The sequence below is a fragment of the Meles meles genome, chromosome 17, assembly GCF_922984935.1.
Source record: "Meles meles chromosome 17, mMelMel3.1 paternal haplotype, whole genome shotgun sequence".
Lineage (NCBI taxonomy): Eukaryota > Metazoa > Chordata > Mammalia > Carnivora > Mustelidae > Meles > Meles meles.
In genome coordinates, this window is record NC_060082.1 from 3,804,931 (window position 1) to 3,826,236 (window position 21,306).

Below are 21,306 nucleotides of genomic sequence, written 5' to 3' on the forward strand. Positions count from 1 at the left end.
TGTGATGCTCCCCACCGCCATTTTCTCATCTCAGAAATTATTTCCTCAGCTTTCAGGGGTTTGCAGCACCCTGACGTTCAGATCCTGAGAGCTTGGCTGATTTATCTTCCTCCTCAAGCCGAACAAATACTGACTGCTGCATTTCTGGGGGAGATCCCGGGATCTGGAATACAGGAGAATCCTCAGGGAGGTGAGTCCGGTTAGGCTTTGTGTAGAGGACATGTGGGTCCTCCCTCCATCTCACAGGATCACAGGAGGCCAGTGAGTGTTTGAAACTTTGGGGGCGAGGGGCGGGGAAGGACCGGCATCAACTGTATTCTGCAAAGTGGAAATCTCAGAGCCTTCATCCTAATCCTTCTACTACCTGGGACAATAGGTATCTCGGGCTGTTGCAGATTTTAGAATCCATCCTGCGGGTGTTCACGGTGTGAGCTGATGTTTAGAAGTGGGCTTTGGCTTTCTTGCCTGGAGGGGACCCAGGGAACTTGCCAGCAGTGGCGGGCGCTGGGGTAGGGCACAGGGGGGTGGGATGAAAAAAGTATTGGGCTATGATGTGAAGGAAGAAAACACATCTGGACACAAACTATATTCTGTGGTATTATCCCTGCTTCACAAAACAAGAGAACACACGCACACACACACAGCAGGACGTTTCTCGAGTTCACGGGCACGCTCACTCAAGCGCATGGCGCCCTAGCGTGTGCTGTGCGTCCTCTCTCCCAGGGCTGGCGGACAGCATTTCAGGTCGTGGTGGCAGACAGGCTCCCCGGGCTCCTCAGAGGCAGAGGCAAATGGTCAAGTTTGTGGAAATGGTGGAGTTTGTGGAAAACAGGTGGTGGGAGACAAATCTTAGCCATGTTTTGGAAGATGCTTTGGTTGTTCTGTAGGGCTCAGTACGCAGACATTTCATGTACATTGGAGAGAAATGTAACATCTTAAATACAAGTTTCGGGATTTCCTAAGTGTTAGATCAGTTTTTTACTTAAGCTGAGCAGTGTTGGTCAACTTTTCTAAGTATTTTCTGCTTTTTTTCTTGCTTTGTTCAGTCACTAACATATGCTAGAATCAAACTATAATCACGATTTTGTCCATTTCTTCCTTGTAGTTCTCTCAATTGTTAATACATGTATATGGATATATAGTGAGAAATACGCTCTATGACACTATTTGTAATATGAATAATAGAAGCTCATAATAAAAAATATATATTATGACCGTTAGGCCAATACGTAACTAAAACTGCTGCGTCTTTCTGGAAGGTAGAGCCTTCGTCATGCCCTGGAACTCCAGTCCCGATTGAAACCTTTGTCGTAAGGTCTGTTGAAGGCTGTACTGACAGATCCATTGCTGTCTTGAATGTTTCCACCTACAGCTTCTAGCAGCAACGTTTTAACAAACTTTTAGTTACTTTTTGTCAACCACACATATGTAGATTTTTTTAAAATCCAGTTTAGACATGTTGCCTTTTAGTGGTTTTATCACTTGATGTGCACCCGGTGAACTGCTGTGTGTGACTGACTTGCAACACTCACCTACACTCAATTCTGTGCTCTCTTTTTCTTTGCAACACTTTCAAATTTATATCTTCGACCCCGCCTAACAGGCCATAGCTGTGTGGGCACATCCTCTTTCTTCCCTATCCACCCCACCATGCTGATCTACTTCCTGTTTTGTTTCGCTTCAGTTGGGGCCCTATTTATTTTTAAATTATTGGAAGAGTCTACCAAGGTCTTGTTCTCTCTTTTTAGTTGGCAGCTTTTTTTTTTTTTTTTCTTTTTTCCTGACCTCGTGTATTTTCGTGGGGAACACTGTTCCCAAAACACTGCTTGCTTGGCTTCTTCTTGTTACACGTCTTCTGTCTATTGTGTTGGTCAGTATCACAGATTCATCTTGTTGCATTTCAGTGCATTGGACCCAGACACAGAGTTCTGGTTTCAAAATTATTTTTTCTTCAATTTATGTTGGCGACACCTCTCGGAAACATTTGGGTTCACATATGTTTTGAAATTTGGAATTTGAGTGACTTAGGAAGGCTGTCTGGGGCACATACCACATCTTGTGGATTTTGTAGTAAGACCTGAGTGCTGGTTCTCAGCTGACAGGCACTGCCAGTTGTAGGGCAATGCTGTGGGAAACAAGGACCAAAAAAAAAAATAATGTAGATACAATTAAATGTGCTTGTAGCCTGCCGCCCTTTGAGCAGGACTTGAGGCCAGCAGAGGATAACCTTCCTCCTTGAAGCTCCCAGCTGTCTGGGTTTTTGTTTTTGTTTTTGTTTTTAAGCTCCTTGCTGTCTTAGTGGTAATGCTTTGCCAGAGGGGAAAACAACCTTAGTTTGGCAAAAGCTAAGCCTTCAGTAGCCTGCGCCTCTTCTGTAGCATATGAAAGTCCTTTTCGAACTTCCCTTATCTTTACTTCCCACAAACCTAAAGTTTGCCTTCGGTCACCCCTCAATCCCAGTGCAGCCGCAGCTCTTTCTGCCCATGAATCCTCCTGGCCCCGTGCTTTAATAAAACCGCTTTTTGCACCAAAGATGTCTCGAGAATTCCTTCTTGGCCCTTAGCTGCAGGCCCCAACAATGCCACTCAAAACCACATCAGCAGGACGTGTGAGCACCTGCTTTAAGGTGGAATTTAAAAAAAAAAAAAAAAAAGAAAAAAAAATCTATCTAGGCTCCTGAGATCTCACATCAGATATTTTTGTAACAAATTTTGTCATCAAATTGACACGTACCCACACAACTTTTTGTTTTCATAGTTTTGGGAAATTTCAAAAGTGTGGATATAGAATTTGGGTGAAATACTATATGTAGGTACTCCATGCCAGTTTGCTGTTAAAAATGTGATTCTGAAACTTTGTAAATGATCCACTCTTTTCCTCTGGACGTCAAATTTTTCTTGCTGTTTTGGATATTTTTCGGTTTCTCTACATTATGTTCTGATGTGGGTTTTTCCTGTCCTTTCATTTTGCTCTCTGCTGGCCAGTTCCTTGAGGATGTTCATGTTATTTTAATCCCAAGAAGTGTATCTCATTATTTCTTTAAATATTTTCTCCTTTTCATTTTATATTTTATTCTTTCAACAAGTAACAGCATATGGGTGTGGACAGTCTGACCTTGTACCCTGAGAGTTCTCACGTGGGTTTTCTATCTTCTATTTCTGAATCCGTTCTGTCTTCTTATGGGACAGGCTTCATTCTCATCATACAAATCACTCACTCACATTCAAGTTTATCTGTTGTAGTATGTGGTCACATGATTATGATCTAGGAGCTAAGTCTTCTGAACTCCCAAGTCTAAGCTGTTAACAATCATCTTCTGCTTATAGAGTCATGTGTTGAGGGAAGATATGAGAGAAAAAAATAATGACAAAAGCGGCATTTTTTCACACGTAGTGATTTTCATAAGCTGAGTTATTAGATTCCGAGTTTAGGACACTATGTAAAAATATCCAGCATAAGAATGCGATTGGATTCAGGCTGAACATATCTGTGCCTGCACATAACTTGGCAGAATGTGAAGTTGCATTATACTAGTTTCCTGAAGACCATATATTCTCTAGATTTACCTTTCAGGGAAAAAAAGAAGAAGAAGAAGAAGAAGAAGAAGAAACAAAGAAAAGGTAAGAGGTACATTTCATGCAGAGAGCTTGACATAGCACAACACCATGCAAATTTCTGGAGCTTAAATATGAACAATGGAAAGGGGAGAAGTCAGGAAGACACAGTATTCAAGGCCTCCAACCCACGCTAAAGATCAAGGAGTACTTCCCAAAGTAAACAGAGAACTATTGAAGGATTTCAAGATGGCTAGAAGTGTGGCATACAGAGAGATAACTGAGTAGATAAAGTAGCCCAAAAGGAGGAAATTCAAGCAACTCTTACGTAATTCTGGCCAATCAGGGCTGTGATTCTGCATGAGAGAACAGGGGACCAGGGTACAGAGGACACGGAGAACATAGCCACAGCCCCAGGGAGAGAGGATGTGAGAAGGACTGACTAGGGGAGAGTCAGGTGCGCTGGGCAGGTACCCAGTGGGGAACGGGGGGAAGACGGTCACTGGGAGTGAGACGCTGCAGAGTCAGGAGCCAGCAGGCAGACATCCAGGGGCAGACTGCAGCCCCAACACGGGATGGCGGGAGGCAGCAGGGACTCTGACTCCCTACAGCCCACACTCCACACAGGGCATCATCTGCCTCTTTCCAGACCTCCTGCCACCACACCCATCCCCAACCCAGCCCAACTCAACTATCATTACTAAAAGGAAAGAATTGCTTAGAAGTCCCAAATACAGCAGTTCTCAACCCATTTCCCACAGTGACACACCTGGAAATTAAGTTCCTCTTTGTCACAGACACGTAAGGACGACACCTGGGCATGGGTGCCTCGCTCACATAGACACAACCGAACTTTTAAACCATCTGGATGAAGGTATAACACCGTATGGTATTTTTCCCTTTCAGGCTCAGCCACACCCGGAGAGATGGGGAGTGACTACAAGAGAATTATTCTGCTGAAGGGACTGGAGGTCATCAACGAGTACCAGTTCAGCATAGTCAAGTCCCTGCTGGCCCGCGATCTGGGACTCACCGCCAACATGCAAGAAGAATATAACAAGGTCAGGATTGCCGACCTGATGGAAAAGAAGTTCCCAGGACCTGCCTGTGTGGACAAGCTAATAGACCTATTCAAGGACATGCCACCACTTAAGGACATTGTTAAGCAACTTAGAAATGAGAAGATGAAAGGTAATAAGGAAGACCCGCACCTGAGGCCTCCCCCTGATCCCCCTTCCCCACACTGAGTAGAAGAGTACTTGGTTGGGGCTGGCATGCCCTTTCCTAGGGCACGACTCAGCGACTGGGACCAACAGGACGCGGGGACCAACATGCTGACAGCCCTGGGTGTCCCCTTTCCCGGGAAGGGGACTGATTGATGGATCTGCGCTGGAGGGTGTGTTAGGATGAGAATGAAAGATAGAGGGAGTACATGAGACCTCGAGGCTTCCAGTGCCTTGGAAATGTTAGCAAATTACAAAATAATCATCAATTTTAAAATAATTACATTCGACCAATGAATATGCCTTTTCTTTTTTTTTAAGATTTCTATTTATTTATTTGACACAGAGAGAGAGATCACAAGGAGGCAGAGAGGCAGGCAGAGAGAGAGAGGAGGAAGCAGGCTCCCCGCTGAGCAGAGAGCCCGATGCAGGGCTCGATGCCAGGACCCTGAGATCATGACCTGAGCTGAAGGCAGAGGCTTAACCCACTGAACCACCCAAGCACCCCTGACTGTGCCTCTTCTACTAACACTGTTTGCCACGTGATCATCTCCCCTCTGGTAACAAGGGTGCCGTGTTCTTAACATAAAACCTACTTCTCAGAGAGATGGACTACTTGCCTCTGGTAGGCAACACAGTGAAACAATTTTTTTTTTTAAATCCAAAGGCCAATGTCGCCATTTTGTCACCTCACCAACCTGTATCTTATGTCATTTCATTGGTTTCTGTTATTTTAATAGATCCTTTGAAGAACATGACCAAGCAGTCAGTGTCATGAAGACCTTGGATTTTTAAGGAAATGATGGGAGAACGGGCCTGGGAAAGGGTGGGATGGAGGCGCATGGGAAGCCAGAGGATGGGGAGGACGTGCTCAGTGCACGGGGAGTGAGTTCGGACAACACCACGGAGCGGGCGGCAGTCTCCCAGCCTGCGGTGTGGCCGTCAGTCCCCCTGGGTCAGGCTGACTCCTGCAGGGCAGGCACACTCGAGGGTACCTAGATCCCAAGCGGCAGCTGAGAGGACTTGGCTTTGAAACTGCTTCAGCTCCGGGTTCAGTGTGTCCTCCTTGTTTTTGTATCAGTTGCAAAGAAAACGAAAACAGAAGAAACTCCTAAGAAAAAGAGGCAGCAGGGAGGAGCGGGCCCCACTCCAGCTGCCACCGCCACGAGTAGCGCTCGGATGTGCGACACACAGGAGGGGACCGCCACGTTTCAGGTAAGCCGGAGGAGGACCACGGGCTTCCGGGCCCGGCCAGGAGCTCTGCCACAGGACTCGGTCAGCTTCCTAACAGCGCCCATTTGCCCAGTGGAGGCGTTATGGGTCACGTGCTTCGTGCCTCGTGCCGGCAAAGGGAGGCACATAAATGTGATGGCGTCACCTCGTTTATGCGGATTTTCTGGAGTCTGGAGCTCCTCCGGTCCCGACTCGGGCAGCCCCAGGAGCGACCTGTGTGCATCCTCCCGGGTTGTCAGCTCTGCCCGCCCTCACCCACTGCCGGTCTCTCAGGGGACAGCCGGGGACACCTGGCGTTTCTCAGGACACCACGCTCCCTGTAAGAAGAATCTGCAGCAAAGTAATGAAACTGTGTTGTGCTTCTTTTAATACTGAAAACCGCTAACAGGAGCATTAAACTCCTTTCAGAAAAGAAAAACGGCCACCAAAGGGACGGCCGCGACCAAAAAGAATAAGGTGGCCCCGCCGCAGAGTGGGCCGGTCGGCGGTCTGGGAGGCAGCACGTTCGCAGCCGTCGGCTCAGCGTCAGCTCTGCACACTGGGCCGGTCGGCCATCTGGGAGGCAGCACGTTCGCAGCCGGCCGCTCTCTTCCACAGCCCCAGGCCTCAGCGTCAGCTCCGTTCTTCCCCGGCCCTCCCCAGGTACCGCTTCCCGCTTATCCTTGCCGAGTCTTTCCGCACCCAGGAGCCGCCGCCGCCGTCAGTCACAGGCATCCCAGCTCGCTTGGGCAAAGGGGCTCCCCTTGTTATGGGTAGATTGGTCACATGAGGAGAAGCCACAGCCACGGTCACCGTGTGGCCTACCCCGGGCCAGACCAGTCTAAGTACTTTGGGGCCGTGGGATGAATGGTTCAGCTCCACGTTCCATGAACCCAAGACCCATCTTTGTCCGCCATACGCAGGGCCCAGACAAGGTGGTTTCCTCTTCATGGCATGATTCGCCGGCTCCTCATGCAGGCCAGGCCACAGGGAGCAAGGGGACTAGAGGTGAACACAGCTGCCCTCCTGCTGCCACCGAGCACTGCTGTGGACTCACGGTTCCAGCCACCTCTCCCCCCAGAGCCAAGGAGAATGGGGAATTGGGAGCCCCTAACAGCCCCTTTTCTCGAGCGGGGATGACATCAGCTGGACCCTCAGCAGGGCCCCAGATGCACCGAGAGCGCTGAGCCTCTGTGGCTTGTGTGGCCGCCGGTCCCCACGTCCAGGGCCGTCCCCGCTGTTTGCTCTTCACGCTTTGTTTTCTTTAGTCGTTCGTTGAACACTAAACGGGTGGGGGACATACTTGAATAAAATACTTGAATCTTCCTTCTGGGCGAGGCTCTGGTCATCCCCGATTCCACGAGGATCAGGCTTTCATTCAGAAAGATTCTGTTAAAATGCGGGTGTTCGGGCTCCGGCGCCGCTGTCTGCTGCCTTGTCTGTCTGCTAGAGAAGCCACCGGTACGTCAGCTTTTCCTTTCTGTCAGGCAGTTTCCTTCTAGCTCGGCTCCAGCTCCAAATGCCTGTGAGGGTCGCTGCGGTCCCCCTGCTCCCATGGAGGCTTCGCATGTGAGAAAGTGACCTGCTTGGAATTCCCTGCCCAGACTTGTAAGTCTGTTTCCCTGTTTCTGTCCAACACAGAACCAGATGGTGAAGGGCCCTCATCAAGCTGCTCCTAGAGGACGTGTCCTTCAGCAGGGCCCCTTGACGGTCCTGGTACTGAAGGCAACGGAACCATTCGAATACGAGTCCCCAGAAGAGGGCAAAACCAGAATGTTTCATGCGACGGTGGCCACTCCCACTCAGTTTTTCCATGTGAAGGTTTTGAACAGCAACCTGAAGGAGAAATTCACAAAAGAGAATATCATTACCATATTAGATTACTACGAGTGCAAAGGAATCCTGGAGATAAACAAAACCTCCTCCGTGTTCGAAGCAGACCCTTTCCAGTTGATCGTGGTCCCAAACAGCATCATCAAAAGAGCAAACGAAACCCCCAAGATCGATAATCTTTACAAGCAAGCATCAGGAACGTTTGTGTATGGATTATTTCTGCTGTATGAGGTAATCCCTTAGAATGGTTTTTATTCTCTCTATCTGTACCTGAAATTGAGTGTTTTCACTGGCCAGGCTCTGCACATGGACCCGGGGGTGGAGCCTGGCTCTGGCCTGTGACCCGACCGCAGACAGGAGGTCGAGTGTGCCACATGGCAGGAAACAGGGCCTGCTCGTCTGCTAACCGAGATACCTTCATGCAAGTTCTTTGAAAAAGAGTCCCTAGAAACCTTGTCATTTCACCAGTAGTAATTATTTTCACCCTCCATGAGCAAGGACAGCAGAGGGTATAAATCATAATTATATCGCTGAGCTCCTCCATGACTGTATAAATCTTTTTTTTTCTTTTTCCTTTCCCTTTGAATAACAGATTGCCCTCACCAAGATTAATTCTGGCTGTAACACACATTCATTGCGATAAACATTATTGGCTTCTATTCTCCTGAACGGGAATACTTTCAACATGCAGGCAAATAATATAATCATTCAAGGCTGTGTCCTCTAACCTGTTTATTTAATACATTATTTATGAAGAGTTGAAGACTAAGCTTTCATATTGCATGATATTTGGAGGATGTGACAGTCTAATTCCATGATTTCCCGAAAAGGTGGAGGGATGGCTGGAGAGTTTTACTGCCATGCCATGTGCATGAGTACTAGTCTATGATGCATTCAATAATCCCAGAATTTGCAAACCGTCCCGAGCTCCTCTGGTATCCCAGAGGATCTCATACGATCTTATGTGCTTCATGATCCTAAATGGCTCTCTTCTGAGATGGCCCCTTAATTTACTCCCATTCCTTTCTTACACTGTCTTTAAGAGACCACAGAAATGCATTTATAGAACTGAGGAGTTATAACTTAAGAAAGTGAGAAGCCGTAGATTGTGAACTGCGGGATTCTGGTCAGTGGAGATAAGATTTTGAGAAGAGCGGGTAAAGGAAGAAGGTTCAAAAAGAGACTGAGTTACTGGAAACTTACTTCTTATATCAGTTTCTTATAACTGACTGAACGAATAGTCATGGTCGTGTCTGTTCCTTTCTGCCTACAGACAGGAGCTAAAGGAGTCCGCCAGAGTTCAGCTCCTCTTGATTCCAGTTATCTTTTTTTTTTAAAGATTTTATTTATTTATTTGACAGACAGAGATCACAAGTAGGCAGAAAAGCAGGCAGAGAGAGAGGAGGAAGCAGGCTCCCTGCTGAGCAGAGAGCCCGATGTGGGGCTCGATCCCAGGACCCTGGGGTCATGACCTGAGATGTAGGCAGAGGCTTAACCCACTGAGCCACCCAGGCGCCCAGATTCCAGTCATCTTAAGCAATCAACGCTTCCCTTGTGGTGACGCAGTAGAAAATAGGAAGAAACCTCATTGTTCTAGAATGGCAGATAGAAAATATCTAGAACGAGAAAGGGGAGGAACATATGAAAGCAGGATAATAAAAGGCAAGTTCTCTGAGAAGCCCTTGCCCCAGCAGTGTGTGCATCGCGCCTGTGATTGCTTTCTCATGTCCAGCCTTTCCTGTGCCACCAGGTGCTTCCTCGTACATGGGAAAGTCACTGCTGTGGCTTCAGAAACTGAAGGTTGCCTTTCTGTTACAGAAAAAAGTGAATCGGAAGACGACAGTGTACGAGATACAGGACAGCACAGGAACGATGGAGGTCGTGGGGAACGAGCGATGGCACAACATCAAGTGTGAGAAAGGAGATAAGCTTCGACTCTTCTGCTTTCAGCTGAAGACAATTGATCAGAAGCTGAAACTGACATGTGGAACTCACAGCTTCATCCAGGTGGGGACTGGACAGAGGAATGTTGGTTTGCCAAAAGAGGCAAATAATTTTGTTCAGGTTTTGAGGGCACCGGGTTCCTGTTTTCGGACACATAGGGTCCAGCAGGTGGGAGGAGAACGCAGCCATGCCTTGCGTTCATTTTTAAGTGGAGGATTTTTAAAAGGCTGTGAGGAAATGATATTCACATAGATTTCAAAAAGATAGGACGCTTAAGCTAAATAAGGAAATATTTGAAGATGTTAGGAAGGCAGGGAGGCAACTTCTCATAATGATTGAGGGCAGAGCTTTGAATAGGACGGACGTGATTAGAGTCCTGGCTTCAGGACTCACCACTTGCCTGATGCTGGGGAAGGAGCTTTGAGGTCCTCTGAAAGGGTCACAGTCTCTGCGTCATAGGGTTGATGTAAGACCATACATGGTTAGGGGAGACCATACACATTATCTAACTGTCCAATGCAAAAATGGAAACCAGTCTGCACTAGGTAGTTTTCTGCAGCAAAGCAGACACTGGAAAGAGTTCTAGGCAAAGTCAATGATGGACGCATATCCTCAGAACTGAGAGACAACACAGTTTCTGTACAACCGAAATGCCATGATGCAGAGACGGTGGCAAGATGAGGCCAGGGAGTAAAAACAGGGGCCAGGAAGCAGATGGTGTCTTTCTTTTGTCAGAAATAAACGGAAATGGAACATTCATTGTGGAAGTAAGTAACCACTTCAAAAATTTCATGCAGAAGAATGCCTGATGACTTTGACATTTTAGCAAAAAGTATTCTAGTAACTCTCTGGAGAGATGCATTAGGGAGAGGCCGGGTTTGGAGGCAGGGACAGCAAGCAGCAGCAGCACTTGCCAGATTAAGGATAATTCTTAAAGTCATGGGTGTGAAGGATATTGCACGAGAGAAATAATACTATAATAACGTGTATATTCATACGCATAAGAAACCGCCTGGCTGAGGGCTTACTGTGTGCTGGGAACTGAGACAGTGACGAAGACACAGCCATTCTTCCCGTTTCTTTGATAGAGGCCCTGACTGTCATTGTCATTGAAAGGCAGGCGACAGCACTCCTGGGTACAGTGCAGGACACAGGAGAGAGAGAAGGAGCCTTCGAGGGGACAGGGGGCGTTGACGGAGCCAGAGACTCGGTGCCGGTGGGAGGAAGCACTGCACACCTTCGCTGCAGCCCCTAGGGTCTCACCACGTCTTTCTCTTCTCTCCTCTAAGGTCGTCAAGGCTAGGAAAAGCAAGAAGGAACCAGTCAATTTTGATGTAAAGGTGGAATTTGATATGATGAACTCGCCCCTGGATCAGTTCATGGACTTTAACAGTGGTCTGGTTAAGACTGAGGATTTCTATTAAAGACAGGTGCGGCAGGAGTAGCCCAGCACATTAAGGGCTTTTTGTATCTGCGTTGTAGATTATATTTCTTTATTTCATAAAAGTTACTTGTATTTTTCTGTCTTTTCTAAGAATATTACATTTTGTATCTAACACAGTTATAGTGCAAAAAAATAAAACTTCCTTTTACAAAGGGCATCGTCAGCCGAATTCTCTCTAAACCAGCAGTGAGCTGTGTGATGGTGGTGGGTCTGTGCGCTGTGAGCCATGGGACAAGGGGGTGCGGCTCTGGACCTCACCAACATGGGGGTCTGTGTGCAGACTGTGACTTCCAGAGGGCAAGGTCCTCACTGGGGTTGCCTCAGGTGACGCAGGTCGGTCCCACAGCCTATCTGAAGATCAGTGAATCCTGGGCCCTACAGAAAGGTTTATTCGGTTTCCCCCCGCAAAAAATAACTCCTTTCTGCACTTATGCTCTCTGAAGGGGAGCATTCGTGTCATTGGTTTCTCTGGAAGAAGCACGATCGCTGATTTATACAGAGAGGCCAAGATTTTCAAGACGCTTCCCTATCTCCAGCGGCGGTGAGGTGCCGGGTCCCCTCCCCCGATCTGGAGGCAAGCACGCTATTACCCTTCAGTGGTGTTTTCTTATTCTCACATTTTAAGTGTGTGGATTCCAGACCATGTGACCCAAGGAGGGACATGCAAAGAGCACAAAGTTATAAAATAGTGACCGGCATCTACTCTGAGTGCCGGCACACATCACCTCAAGAAGTTAAATTCCTAAAATCCGTATGTAAGTACACAGTTGACTCCGCTTCTGGGCACTGCCGAGTAGCCTCCCCCCAGAAGCAACAGCGTGACTCCATCCTGGGACGGGGGTGAGAGGAAGCAGACTCAGCAGGTAAGTACCACAGACGCTCCGGGGGTGAGGGGCTTACCTGGGAGGGTTTCCTGACCGCAGCCAGAGAGCAGGTGTCCGAGCCGAGCCTGGGAGCCACGCCGCCACACGGTGTACATCACTTTGCGTGGTACCTACACAGCTGGCATCCGGAGAGACGAGAGCTCCGCACAGGGGCCTCACCGACCGGCTGAGTCCTGGATGCACTCGCTGGGGCTGGGATCAAGGGAGGCCCAACAGGTGCTGTGGGGTTGAGCCCAGAGCAGAAGGATGACGCTGTGCCGGCTGGCGAGTGTTACCCAGTAAGACTTATCTTTCCAATCTGGGCAACCAGCTAACCAGACAAGGAGGCTGCACATTAGGGGTAAACAGCAGAGGGGACAGCTCCAGACCCATCCTGCCGAGACTGAAACCAAGCCTCAACCTGATTGAATAGGTCTTTTCACTGGACCCTCTCTGAGGTCCTTAATGTTCCTCTTTACTCTTTTTTTTTTTTAAGATCTGTATATTTTGGAGAGATAACAGGAGTGGGGGAGCAGTGCAGAGGGGCAGGCGGAGATGGAGAGAGAGAATCTCGAGCAGACCCCTCACTGAGTTTGGAGCCCTGTTCAGGGCTCAGTCTTGTGACCCTGAGATCATGACCTGAGCTCAAATCAAGGGTGAGACGCTTAACACACTGAGTCACCAGACAGCCCTATTCCTCTCTACTCTCAGGACTGGGTCAGTGCAACCTCATAAGGAATATTAAAGTCTGTGATAAAGAAGCATGAAAACCCACAGATTTTTGTAGGACTCATGCCAATCGCCCTTGACTTCTGCTGACTTATCCACGCTCTAGTAAAGTAAAACAGTTTGCAAATTCAGACTTCATCTTCTCTTCCATGTCACGAGCCTGAATTAACACAATCAGTTTCTTCCTTCAGATGACTGCAATCTCTGTGATTAGCTGTTATGTGGGAACCCTATTTCCAGTCGTGGCCTCATCCCTGTAGCCCAGATAACAGCTTACTACAATACCTACTCCCAGTGGGTTCCATTCACTTGACTTCTTGGCTTACAGTTCACCGAAGTGCATTCCTGATCCCTGACAGAGAAGTAAAGTGTTTTTCAGAGCCTCCCACAAGCTCAGTGCTCTTTGGGAATATGAAAGCTTTATTGTTGTGGTCATATGAGCTCATTACTCACTTGCGTTTTCTGTGTGTAATTAAGAAAAGCAAGGCTAATAATGAAATTCAATCACTGAAATAATGGATCCTAGGCATAGTCAAGAAGGCAACCAGTGAAAAAGACATTTATAAATATTCCAGGAAGGTTCACATGTTCTTGGTGTTGTGCCTCTGTTAGTGTCCAGGAATGCCAGCTGTTAATAATTAGGAGAATGGGTCACACATTACTGAAACCTCAAGGAGTTCAGAGCAGACCTTCCTCTACCTGGGAGGCGCCATCAAGGGAGGACAATGACACATGTTTCTCCCAAGAGCTCCTCCTGCCACAGCCATTCTGAGAACAAGGAAGGAGAGACAAGCAGTTGCGTGACTCACCTTCCCATTTGGGTCTAATATAAGGGACTTGATTTCTACTGACTCACATTTAAGGTTCCTGGATGAGAAAGGTCTAATGTTGTAACTCTTTTCAGCTATGAATATGTTTCAAGACAAAAGAGGGTATTTCTGCTATCATTTCATTCATCTTGAATAAGATACTTGCAGGAGGCAATTGGGGTTTTCCTAATAATATCTAAAACTGTGAACATTGGTGGGTGGAGTCTCTAAATCACCTCCTAAAAGATCAAAACTAAAAGATCAAAACTCTTTTTCTGGGAGAAAAGCAGAGGGGAGAAAACGATTTCATGGCACTCTATGACAGAGCCAACATAAATCAGCCCAACTAGTAGGATTTTCCATTGTAATTTTTCAAAATACTTCATTTTCTTAGGATTTCACAAGACTTTAACATTCTGCACTTCAGTTTCCAGAGGTTTTCAGTAATTTGTCTTTCTACTCTTAAAAGCAAACAGCGATTTCTGCCATTTCTAAAGACTATCTCAAGGTCTAGACACCTATAGGAAGTCCCATGTGGTAAGGGATTTGTAGAGAAAGATCCATGTTAAAGATCACATGTTCACAAGAGCATTTTCTCTTAAATAAGATATTTTCTTCTCGTTCCTCCTTTGCTCCATTTTTATTAAAACATATTATTGTGTCTGAGTCTTAAAATAGCATCTCATTTTGTCTTCCACAAAAATAACTCCAACTGTCATTTTAATCAAATGCATATACTGAGTATCATCCCTTGGTGAATTTGACATTTCTGACCTCGGGAAGTTTTCTGTCTTTTGCTTTCCTGGCAGAAGGAGAGAACTACGCAGCTTTCACAAGAATACATGTGAGCAGGGCACCGGGTTCGTTGTCTACTGACTCAGTCTCTCAAAGGTTTTCTCTTTGCTTTTGACCCAGAGTCTCTTCAATACACTACTCCCTTCTACTGAAGGACTCACACAACATTTTTCATCCCCTGGTTCCCAATTTAGTGTCTCCTTCCCAGGAAATCCTCTTGTAGGTCCTGTCTTGGGCTAGGAGCATCGTCTTTGTATTTACTGGCATTGGACCTTTTTTTCCCCTTTTCTCCCAGTTGTGACAACTGTCATTATCAGTTGTCATTTCACCCGCACTATAAGCTTCAAGAGTAGACATGCCCTTTCTGTCTTTTAAGGTAGGTTTATCCAAGTGACTAACTCAGGACCTCCTCAGAGTGTGCTCTCAATAAATACAGTTGCCTAACAAAATAGCACCACGTACAAGCTAAGAATTCCACAGGGTCCAATGGAGCATCCACAAGGGTCATCTAATCGAGGCAAGAAGTAATACATAAGCTGAGATCAAAGATGTCCACCCACAAACCCAGAGCTATACACGAAAGTACAGGGGAAAACCCAAGCATTTAAGGGTCTAGGGAAATGTAAGCAGAAGGAAAACCACACACAAACACCTGGAAATAAAAAAGAGTAACCTGCATTTTATACTTGCATGATTTTATTAGTTCTGATTATATTGCCCTGAAACCTGGATTTGCCAGACTCTTGCTCTGTCCCATAAATATGAAAGTGGTCTAATGGGTCATGGAAATACCAATGACCCCTCATGTAAAAGAAGAGAATTATATTCCATACAAGAAAAAGGGGCAAGCTTACATGGGCCAGAATGGCAAAACTATATCAGCTACAATTTCTTATCTTTTCTTCTCTTTCTTTTTTTTTTACTTTCTTTCTTTGCAATTAATACATAATTATCTTAGCAAAAAATGACTGAATCCAGACCACAAGTCACTGAAGCAAAACGTAACTTACCTGAAATCCCAACATCCAGGCAACCTCATGTCCACCCTTTCCAATCAACTTTTTCTGAAAATGGCATCCTACATTAATCAATAATCTGTAGCCTATTTTATTTTTTAAGACCTTATGATCATCTTACGAGTGCACCGGAGAGGGAGCAAAAGATTTAAGGAGTAAAATGTAAAATGCATGGGTGTCTTGAAGTGCATTTGGAACGATGGTAGTCTCGTGGAGTATGACTTTTCAAACCCTGTGTTTCAGTTATGTCTGTCATGCACATATGACGTTCTCCACAGTCTTATTCCATCACCCCGAGGAGCTGCGCAATTTCTTCCAGGCTGCACTCCACTGTTACTCTTGTTACTTTCATCTAGAAATCAGTACTGCTGATTCACTTCCCTGGGAAAGTGCTTTCCTGGGTCCTGGTAGATGGGTCACATCGACGAGCAGGCAGACACAAGTAAGGTCCAACCACTCAGGTGACTGCCCCGTGTGGTGTCCAGCTCCCGCCACTCTTTTTTTTTTCTTTTCCTGAAGATTCATTTATTAGAGAGAGAGAGAGAGAATGAGCAGGAGAGGCAGAGGGACAGAGAGAGAGAATCTCAGTCAGACCCATGTTGAGCACCGAGCCCGACACAGGGCTCGATCTCAGGACCCTGAGATCACAGCCTGAGCTGAAACCAAGAGTCAGATGCTGAACAGAACACACCCCCCGGGCGCCCCGAACTCACAGCACTCCTAAGTATCTCTGGTCTCAGGAGGCGGCCGGCCTCTCCGTGGACCTATTTCCCATCTTTGGTGTTCATGCTTCCTTCTAAAGATGAGGCGACTTTCTCTTCATAAAGCATCCTGACGCAGCTCGTGTGTCCCGAGGCCACTGTGGAGAAAGGATGAGGAAGGCGAGTCGGTCTGCTCCCGGGCTGTCTGTTGGCACGCTGACTCCTCCAACTCTGGCCTTGAGAAGTCCTGCTTACTCACGCTCAAGGCCACGGCTGTAGGAACAGCCCTGAGACGGAGGCATTCGGGGCCGCGTGGGGTCTGCCGGCACGTCTTTCTCACTCCTGGCAACACAGCGCTCTTTTGGAAATGGACACTGCAAGTTGGCCTCTCAGCCCCGTGCGCACTTGTGACAATGAAAAGCAGTTGCTGTTTGTGTCTTGCTGTGGTCTTCAGTCTCCAATTTCAATGCTATGCAAGGTGGGCTTTGTTTTTCTTTTTTTCTTTCTTTCTTTCCTTTATTTATTTATTTATTTATTTATTTATTTATTTATTTTTACTGTTTTTGTTTTCCTTGGCCACTTAAGTGGTTAAAAGTATATTTAAATTTATTGGGGCACCTGGGTGGCTCAGTGGGTTAAAGCCTCTGCCTTAGGCTCAGGTCATGATCCCAGGGTTCTGGGATCGAGCCCCACATTGGGTTCTCTGCTCTGCGGACAGCCTGCTTCCTCCCTCTCTCTCTGCCTGCCTCTCTGCCTGCTTGTGATCTCTGTCTGTCAAATATATAAATAAAATCTTTTAAAAAAAGTATATTTAAATTTATTATTCTTTTATCTAGAGAGCAAACAAGATTTCTAAGATCAATATTATAAACTTCAGGGACAATTGTGAACGGGTTGTTCAAGTTCATAAGGCAAGCCATCCAACGTTTGCTCAGTTGTCTTCTCCAACACATGGAATTAGAAGTTTTTACTTGCCAGAGGGAGCTTTGGCTGGTAATTGAATACAAAAAAGCAGAACTATCTTCTGACCCTCTCTCGATGGTGGTGAAGTCTTCCCACTTGGCAGGGTATGGATTGGAGGCCCTCTTAATACACATTCTCCCGAGATATCTCCCTGAAAGTTCTACAGAAAAAGATTCATTAGGCAACCGTGGCATTTAATCAGCTATGATTATCTATTTTTTGCCACAATGATCAATGACAAAAGAAGGACAGTCGATATTTGTGTCTATGAGATACAATCTTCTCAAGCCCAACTGAATTGTATCAATAGTCAATTTATTTTCATTTGAATAATGCATTTCCAACCAAGCTTGGATGTCGGTTGTGATGTGCTGTCAGAATGAGAAATAGACTGGCTGCTGTTCCCTGGGTTGGAAGTACATTCAACAGTTAAGCAAGTGATTAAACATTCAGGACTGTTGCCGCTGCTTAATTATAGTTGGAAGGAATATTTCAATTCATAAAACTATTTGCACGCCGCTGTCATCTCAGCTAACTCTTATATAATCAGCAGCTTCATGACCCTGCCATACTGGTCTCCTGGGATAGTCCCTCCACGTTACCTTTATTATTCTGTGTGCAGTCTCTCATGGAGACCCTTGGTACAGAGCAATGCTCTAACTGCTGAGGATAGGCTCCTGAGGGTTCCTCTCTATCCTTACCTGAAGACCAGCCTGATGCACCCATCTGAGCAGGGTTAAAATCTGCCGTCAGGAACCGTGGAAACCCACAGAGGTCTCCCTGGCAGGTCTTCCTTGGTTTTTGCTGACTTACTACTGCTTTGGTGGAATTATCCAGACGGTTTCCAAATTCAGACTGCAACTTCTCCATCCCCCAGTGCAGATCAGTGCAGTAAGTTTTTTCTCCTTTGGATGACTTCACACCATATGCGAAATGCAGCTGGTCTCTGAGCACCTCCCTTCCAGCCAGGGCCGCCTCCTCCCTGAAGACCACAGAGCAGGTCACAACAATTCTGTCTCTGGATTCCTTCCATTTATTTGACATCCTGAGATTCTCCAGGGCGTCTCCCATGCCCTTCATAGAATAAAAACAAAAACAAAAACAAAAAACAAGGAAAAGCATTTTTCAGAACTTCAACCCTTTTAGAAGCTGGTGTCTTGTCGAATTCGGGAAGTCTTCCTGTCATGCTTACAGAAGCCGACTACACACACTTGACACAGTTGTTCTCTCTGTAACCGAGAAAGGCAAGACTAAAACCGGATCCAGTCGCTGAAGGCAGGTATCCCAGGCATAGGTGGGGAGATACACAATGCCCGATTCATTTACAAACGCTCCAGGAAGGATTCCCGTGCTTGTGAGGATTCTGTCCCTTCCTCGGGCCCCTCATCGGTGTGTCCCTGGCATTGAAACCAAAGGACCTTCCTCATCCAGGAGCTGCATTCAAGTGCTGGTAAGGACAGGCCTCTACCGTCCTCTCCCGCTGCCACTGGGACTCGAAGGAGAAAGAAAGGGGAGACGTGGCTGGGGGACTCACGGCTCCCCTTTGACATTGGAGCCCGGTTACGGGTGTTGGCGTCTGCGGATCCACGTTTAAGTCTGCCCACTGGGTAAGAAAAGTTCAGTGCTGCAACTAACTCCTACAGACCATTTTTTTTTTCTTTTTAAACAGCAACAAAAATAATTTAAGGAAAAAAAAAACTTGGCTGTAATTTTTCTTTGTGACTCAGATGTTTCCAGGAAGAAAACTGTTCAGTTTCTCTGGCTGATGAAACCGAAAGTTATAGATGTTGATGGGAGGAGGAGTCTCGAATTATTTCATAAGGACACACTCCTGGCCTGAAGGACAGCAAAGCTGGACACAGCCAGCCCTCATCGAGTGGCTCTAGCCATTGCCTTGCCTTGTCATCTTTCAAAACATTTCATTCTCCTCTGCCCTTCAGGCTACCCTAACAAACTGTAGGTCTGAGTGTGAGACCTTAACTGATTTCTCTCTCACTGCTACAAGTGGTGATTCTTTATTTTTCCTGGAGGCCTCAGGAGCTACATACCAGGGTAGCGGATTAGCCTTGGTTGTGTCCTGGAACATTCTCCGAATGGACGGAACCCAGTGTTTAGCTTGTCACCCTAAGTTCACAAGGGGCAGAATTCGGTCTGGTTCTTGGGGTGGGGGAGAGGGGACTGACTATGTTCAGGAAAGTGGAAACCGCAGTGGTTTCATCCAAATCCTTCATTTACCGGGAATAGAAGATACCACGTATTGTCCCACCCCTGAGGCCTGAAGACAACATTTGGCTGTTGCAGATTTAAGAATCCATCCTGCGGGTGTTCACAGCGTGAGCTGATGTTTAGAAGTGGGCTTTGGCTTTCTTGCCTGGAGGGGGCCCAGGGAACTTGCCGGCTGTGGTGGGAGCTGGGTTAGGGGACAGAGGGGTGGGATGAAAAAAGTATTAGTCTATGATATGAAGTAAGAAAACACATCTGGACACAAACTATATTCTGTGGTATTATCCCTGCTTCACAAAACAAGAGAACACACGCGCGCACGCACACACACACACACACACACACACACACACACACACAGCAGAACGCTTCTCAAGTTCACGGGTATGCTCACTCAAGGGCATGGCACCCTAGCATTGTCCTAAGGGTTGTGGGTCTGCTCTACCCTGGGTGGCGGACAGCATTTCAGGTCGTGGCAGACAGGCTCCCTGGGCTCCTCGGAGGCAGAAGCAAGTCTGGTGATGAAGGTTTACAGGAAGGAAGTGGCGGGAGTTCAATCTGTTACCTACATTGTGAAACGCTTTAGTTGTTCTGTCAAATCTGGTACACAACGGTTCCATGTGTGCTTGAGAGGAAGATAACATTGAAATGTAGGTTTTAGAATTTCCCAAGTAGTACATGAAGTTTTTTATTTAACCTCTTTAAGTCTGGGGTCAGCTTAAAAAAATATTTTCTGAGATTTTTTTTCTTTATTTTGTCTAATAAGTGAAAAATGCTAAAATCTTGAAACATAAGGAGGAATTTGTCTAATTTCCCATTCAGTTTTCCCAATTTCTAATATAAGTATTGCACATATATATATGTGTGTATTTATATATACGTATAGAGAGAGAGAAAAATGAGCTACAGCTTTTTTTTGTAATACGAAGGAATATAAAATGATAACAAATAATAGATTTTTACTACTATCAGGAAATACATAATTACAACTATTGTACATTTCAGGGTCTTCAAATTTCTAGGCTGAGGACCCTGTAATCAAAAGACAGATTAATGGGAGCAGAACAACTTTAGGCGCAAAGTATGAGGACCCCCACCAAGAAACGAGCCACAGAGGCGGCCCGAGGCCTGTAGACCATTCTGAGCTATGGACAGGGGCAGAGGTCTGAGGTCCCGAAGGCTGGCAGGTGATTCACAGGAGGATGAGCAGAGATGTTTGGTACCCACGCTTCGCCCTGTCAGGCAGGTGAGTGTCCCGGTTATCTCTGGTCATCTCTCCCCTTGGCACAGGTCTGCTCTCTCAATTCTTTTAGGCAGATAGAAGGGAGGAAAAGGACCTTTCCTGAGCAGCTCCAGCTCCACACATGGCAAAGTGGCCCATGGGGGCTGGGCATCCCACTGCTCTTCAGCAATGAAATCCCACTTCTGCCGAGGCTCTCTGTTTTACAGTCAAATTCTAATTAACCGACTGAGATAAACTTGTCCAATGAGATTACATCTCGCATGACAAAACTTCCCCAACTCTTCTTCAACACTCAAAAGACCTTTTGTCAGCAACATGTAGGTACATTAAGAGAAGATACTTCGTGTCTTCTTCCTTTATGTGTTTTCCTTTGAATGCTTTATTTTGGCTAACTTAGGCCATCTCTCTCTCTCTCTCTCTCTATATATATATACACACACACACACACACACACACACACACACACACACACATATACATATGTATATATATTTTTTTAAGTTAAGTTTATTTGCTTATTTATTTACTTTTTTTTGAGAGAGAGAGAGAATGTGAGCGGGGCGAGGGGGAGAGGGGGAGAGGGAGAGAGAGAGAATCCCAAGCAGACTCCATGCCCAGTGCGGAGCCTGACAGACCGGATTGCGCGACCCTGAGATCATGACCTGAGCTGAAATCAAGAGTCAGACAGACGTTCAACCAACTGAGCCTCCCAGGGGTCCCCTATTAAGTTTTCATTTTAATTCCAGTTAGTTAA

General features: G+C 46.4%; 1 protein-coding gene across 3 annotated transcripts; it reads left to right on the forward strand.

Annotated features, from left to right (window-relative positions):
• Nucleotides 1-3: 3 nt before the first annotated feature.
• On the forward strand, nt 4-11,272 carry LOC123927665 (myeloid cell nuclear differentiation antigen-like). 3 transcript variants are annotated; one of them, XM_045982357.1, is made up of 8 exons: nt 4-190; nt 3,561-3,620; nt 4,461-4,745; nt 5,859-5,992; nt 6,419-6,652; nt 7,631-8,053; nt 9,641-9,829; nt 11,056-11,272. In XM_045982357.1, exons 3-8 carry the CDS (start codon nt 4,481-4,483, stop codon nt 11,188-11,190), a joined length of 1,380 nt encoding a protein of 459 aa, XP_045838313.1. In that variant the 5' UTR covers nt 4-190; nt 3,561-3,620; nt 4,461-4,480; the 3' UTR covers nt 11,191-11,272. The 3 variants fall into 3 exon arrangements, with proteins under 3 accessions (XP_045838313.1, XP_045838315.1, XP_045838314.1); XM_045982359.1 differs by having other exon boundaries at nt 3,574-3,620; XM_045982358.1 differs by lacking the exon at nt 3,561-3,620.
• The last annotated feature ends 10,034 nt before the right edge of the window (nt 11,273-21,306 follow it).

Excerpts from the sequence above, each read along its gene's own strand:
- LOC123927665 (XM_045982357.1), top strand. The coding sequence starts at position 4,481 with ATGGGGAGTGACTACAAGAGAATTATTCTGCTGAAGGGACTGGAGGTC. Across the intron at positions 4,746-5,858 it reads TAGAAATGAGAAGATGAAAG|TTGCAAAGAAAACGAAAACA; the intron begins GTAATAAGGAAG and ends TTTTTGTATCAG. Across the intron at positions 6,653-7,630 it reads TCTTCCCCGGCCCTCCCCAG|AACCAGATGGTGAAGGGCCC; the intron begins GTACCGCTTCCC and ends TGTCCAACACAG.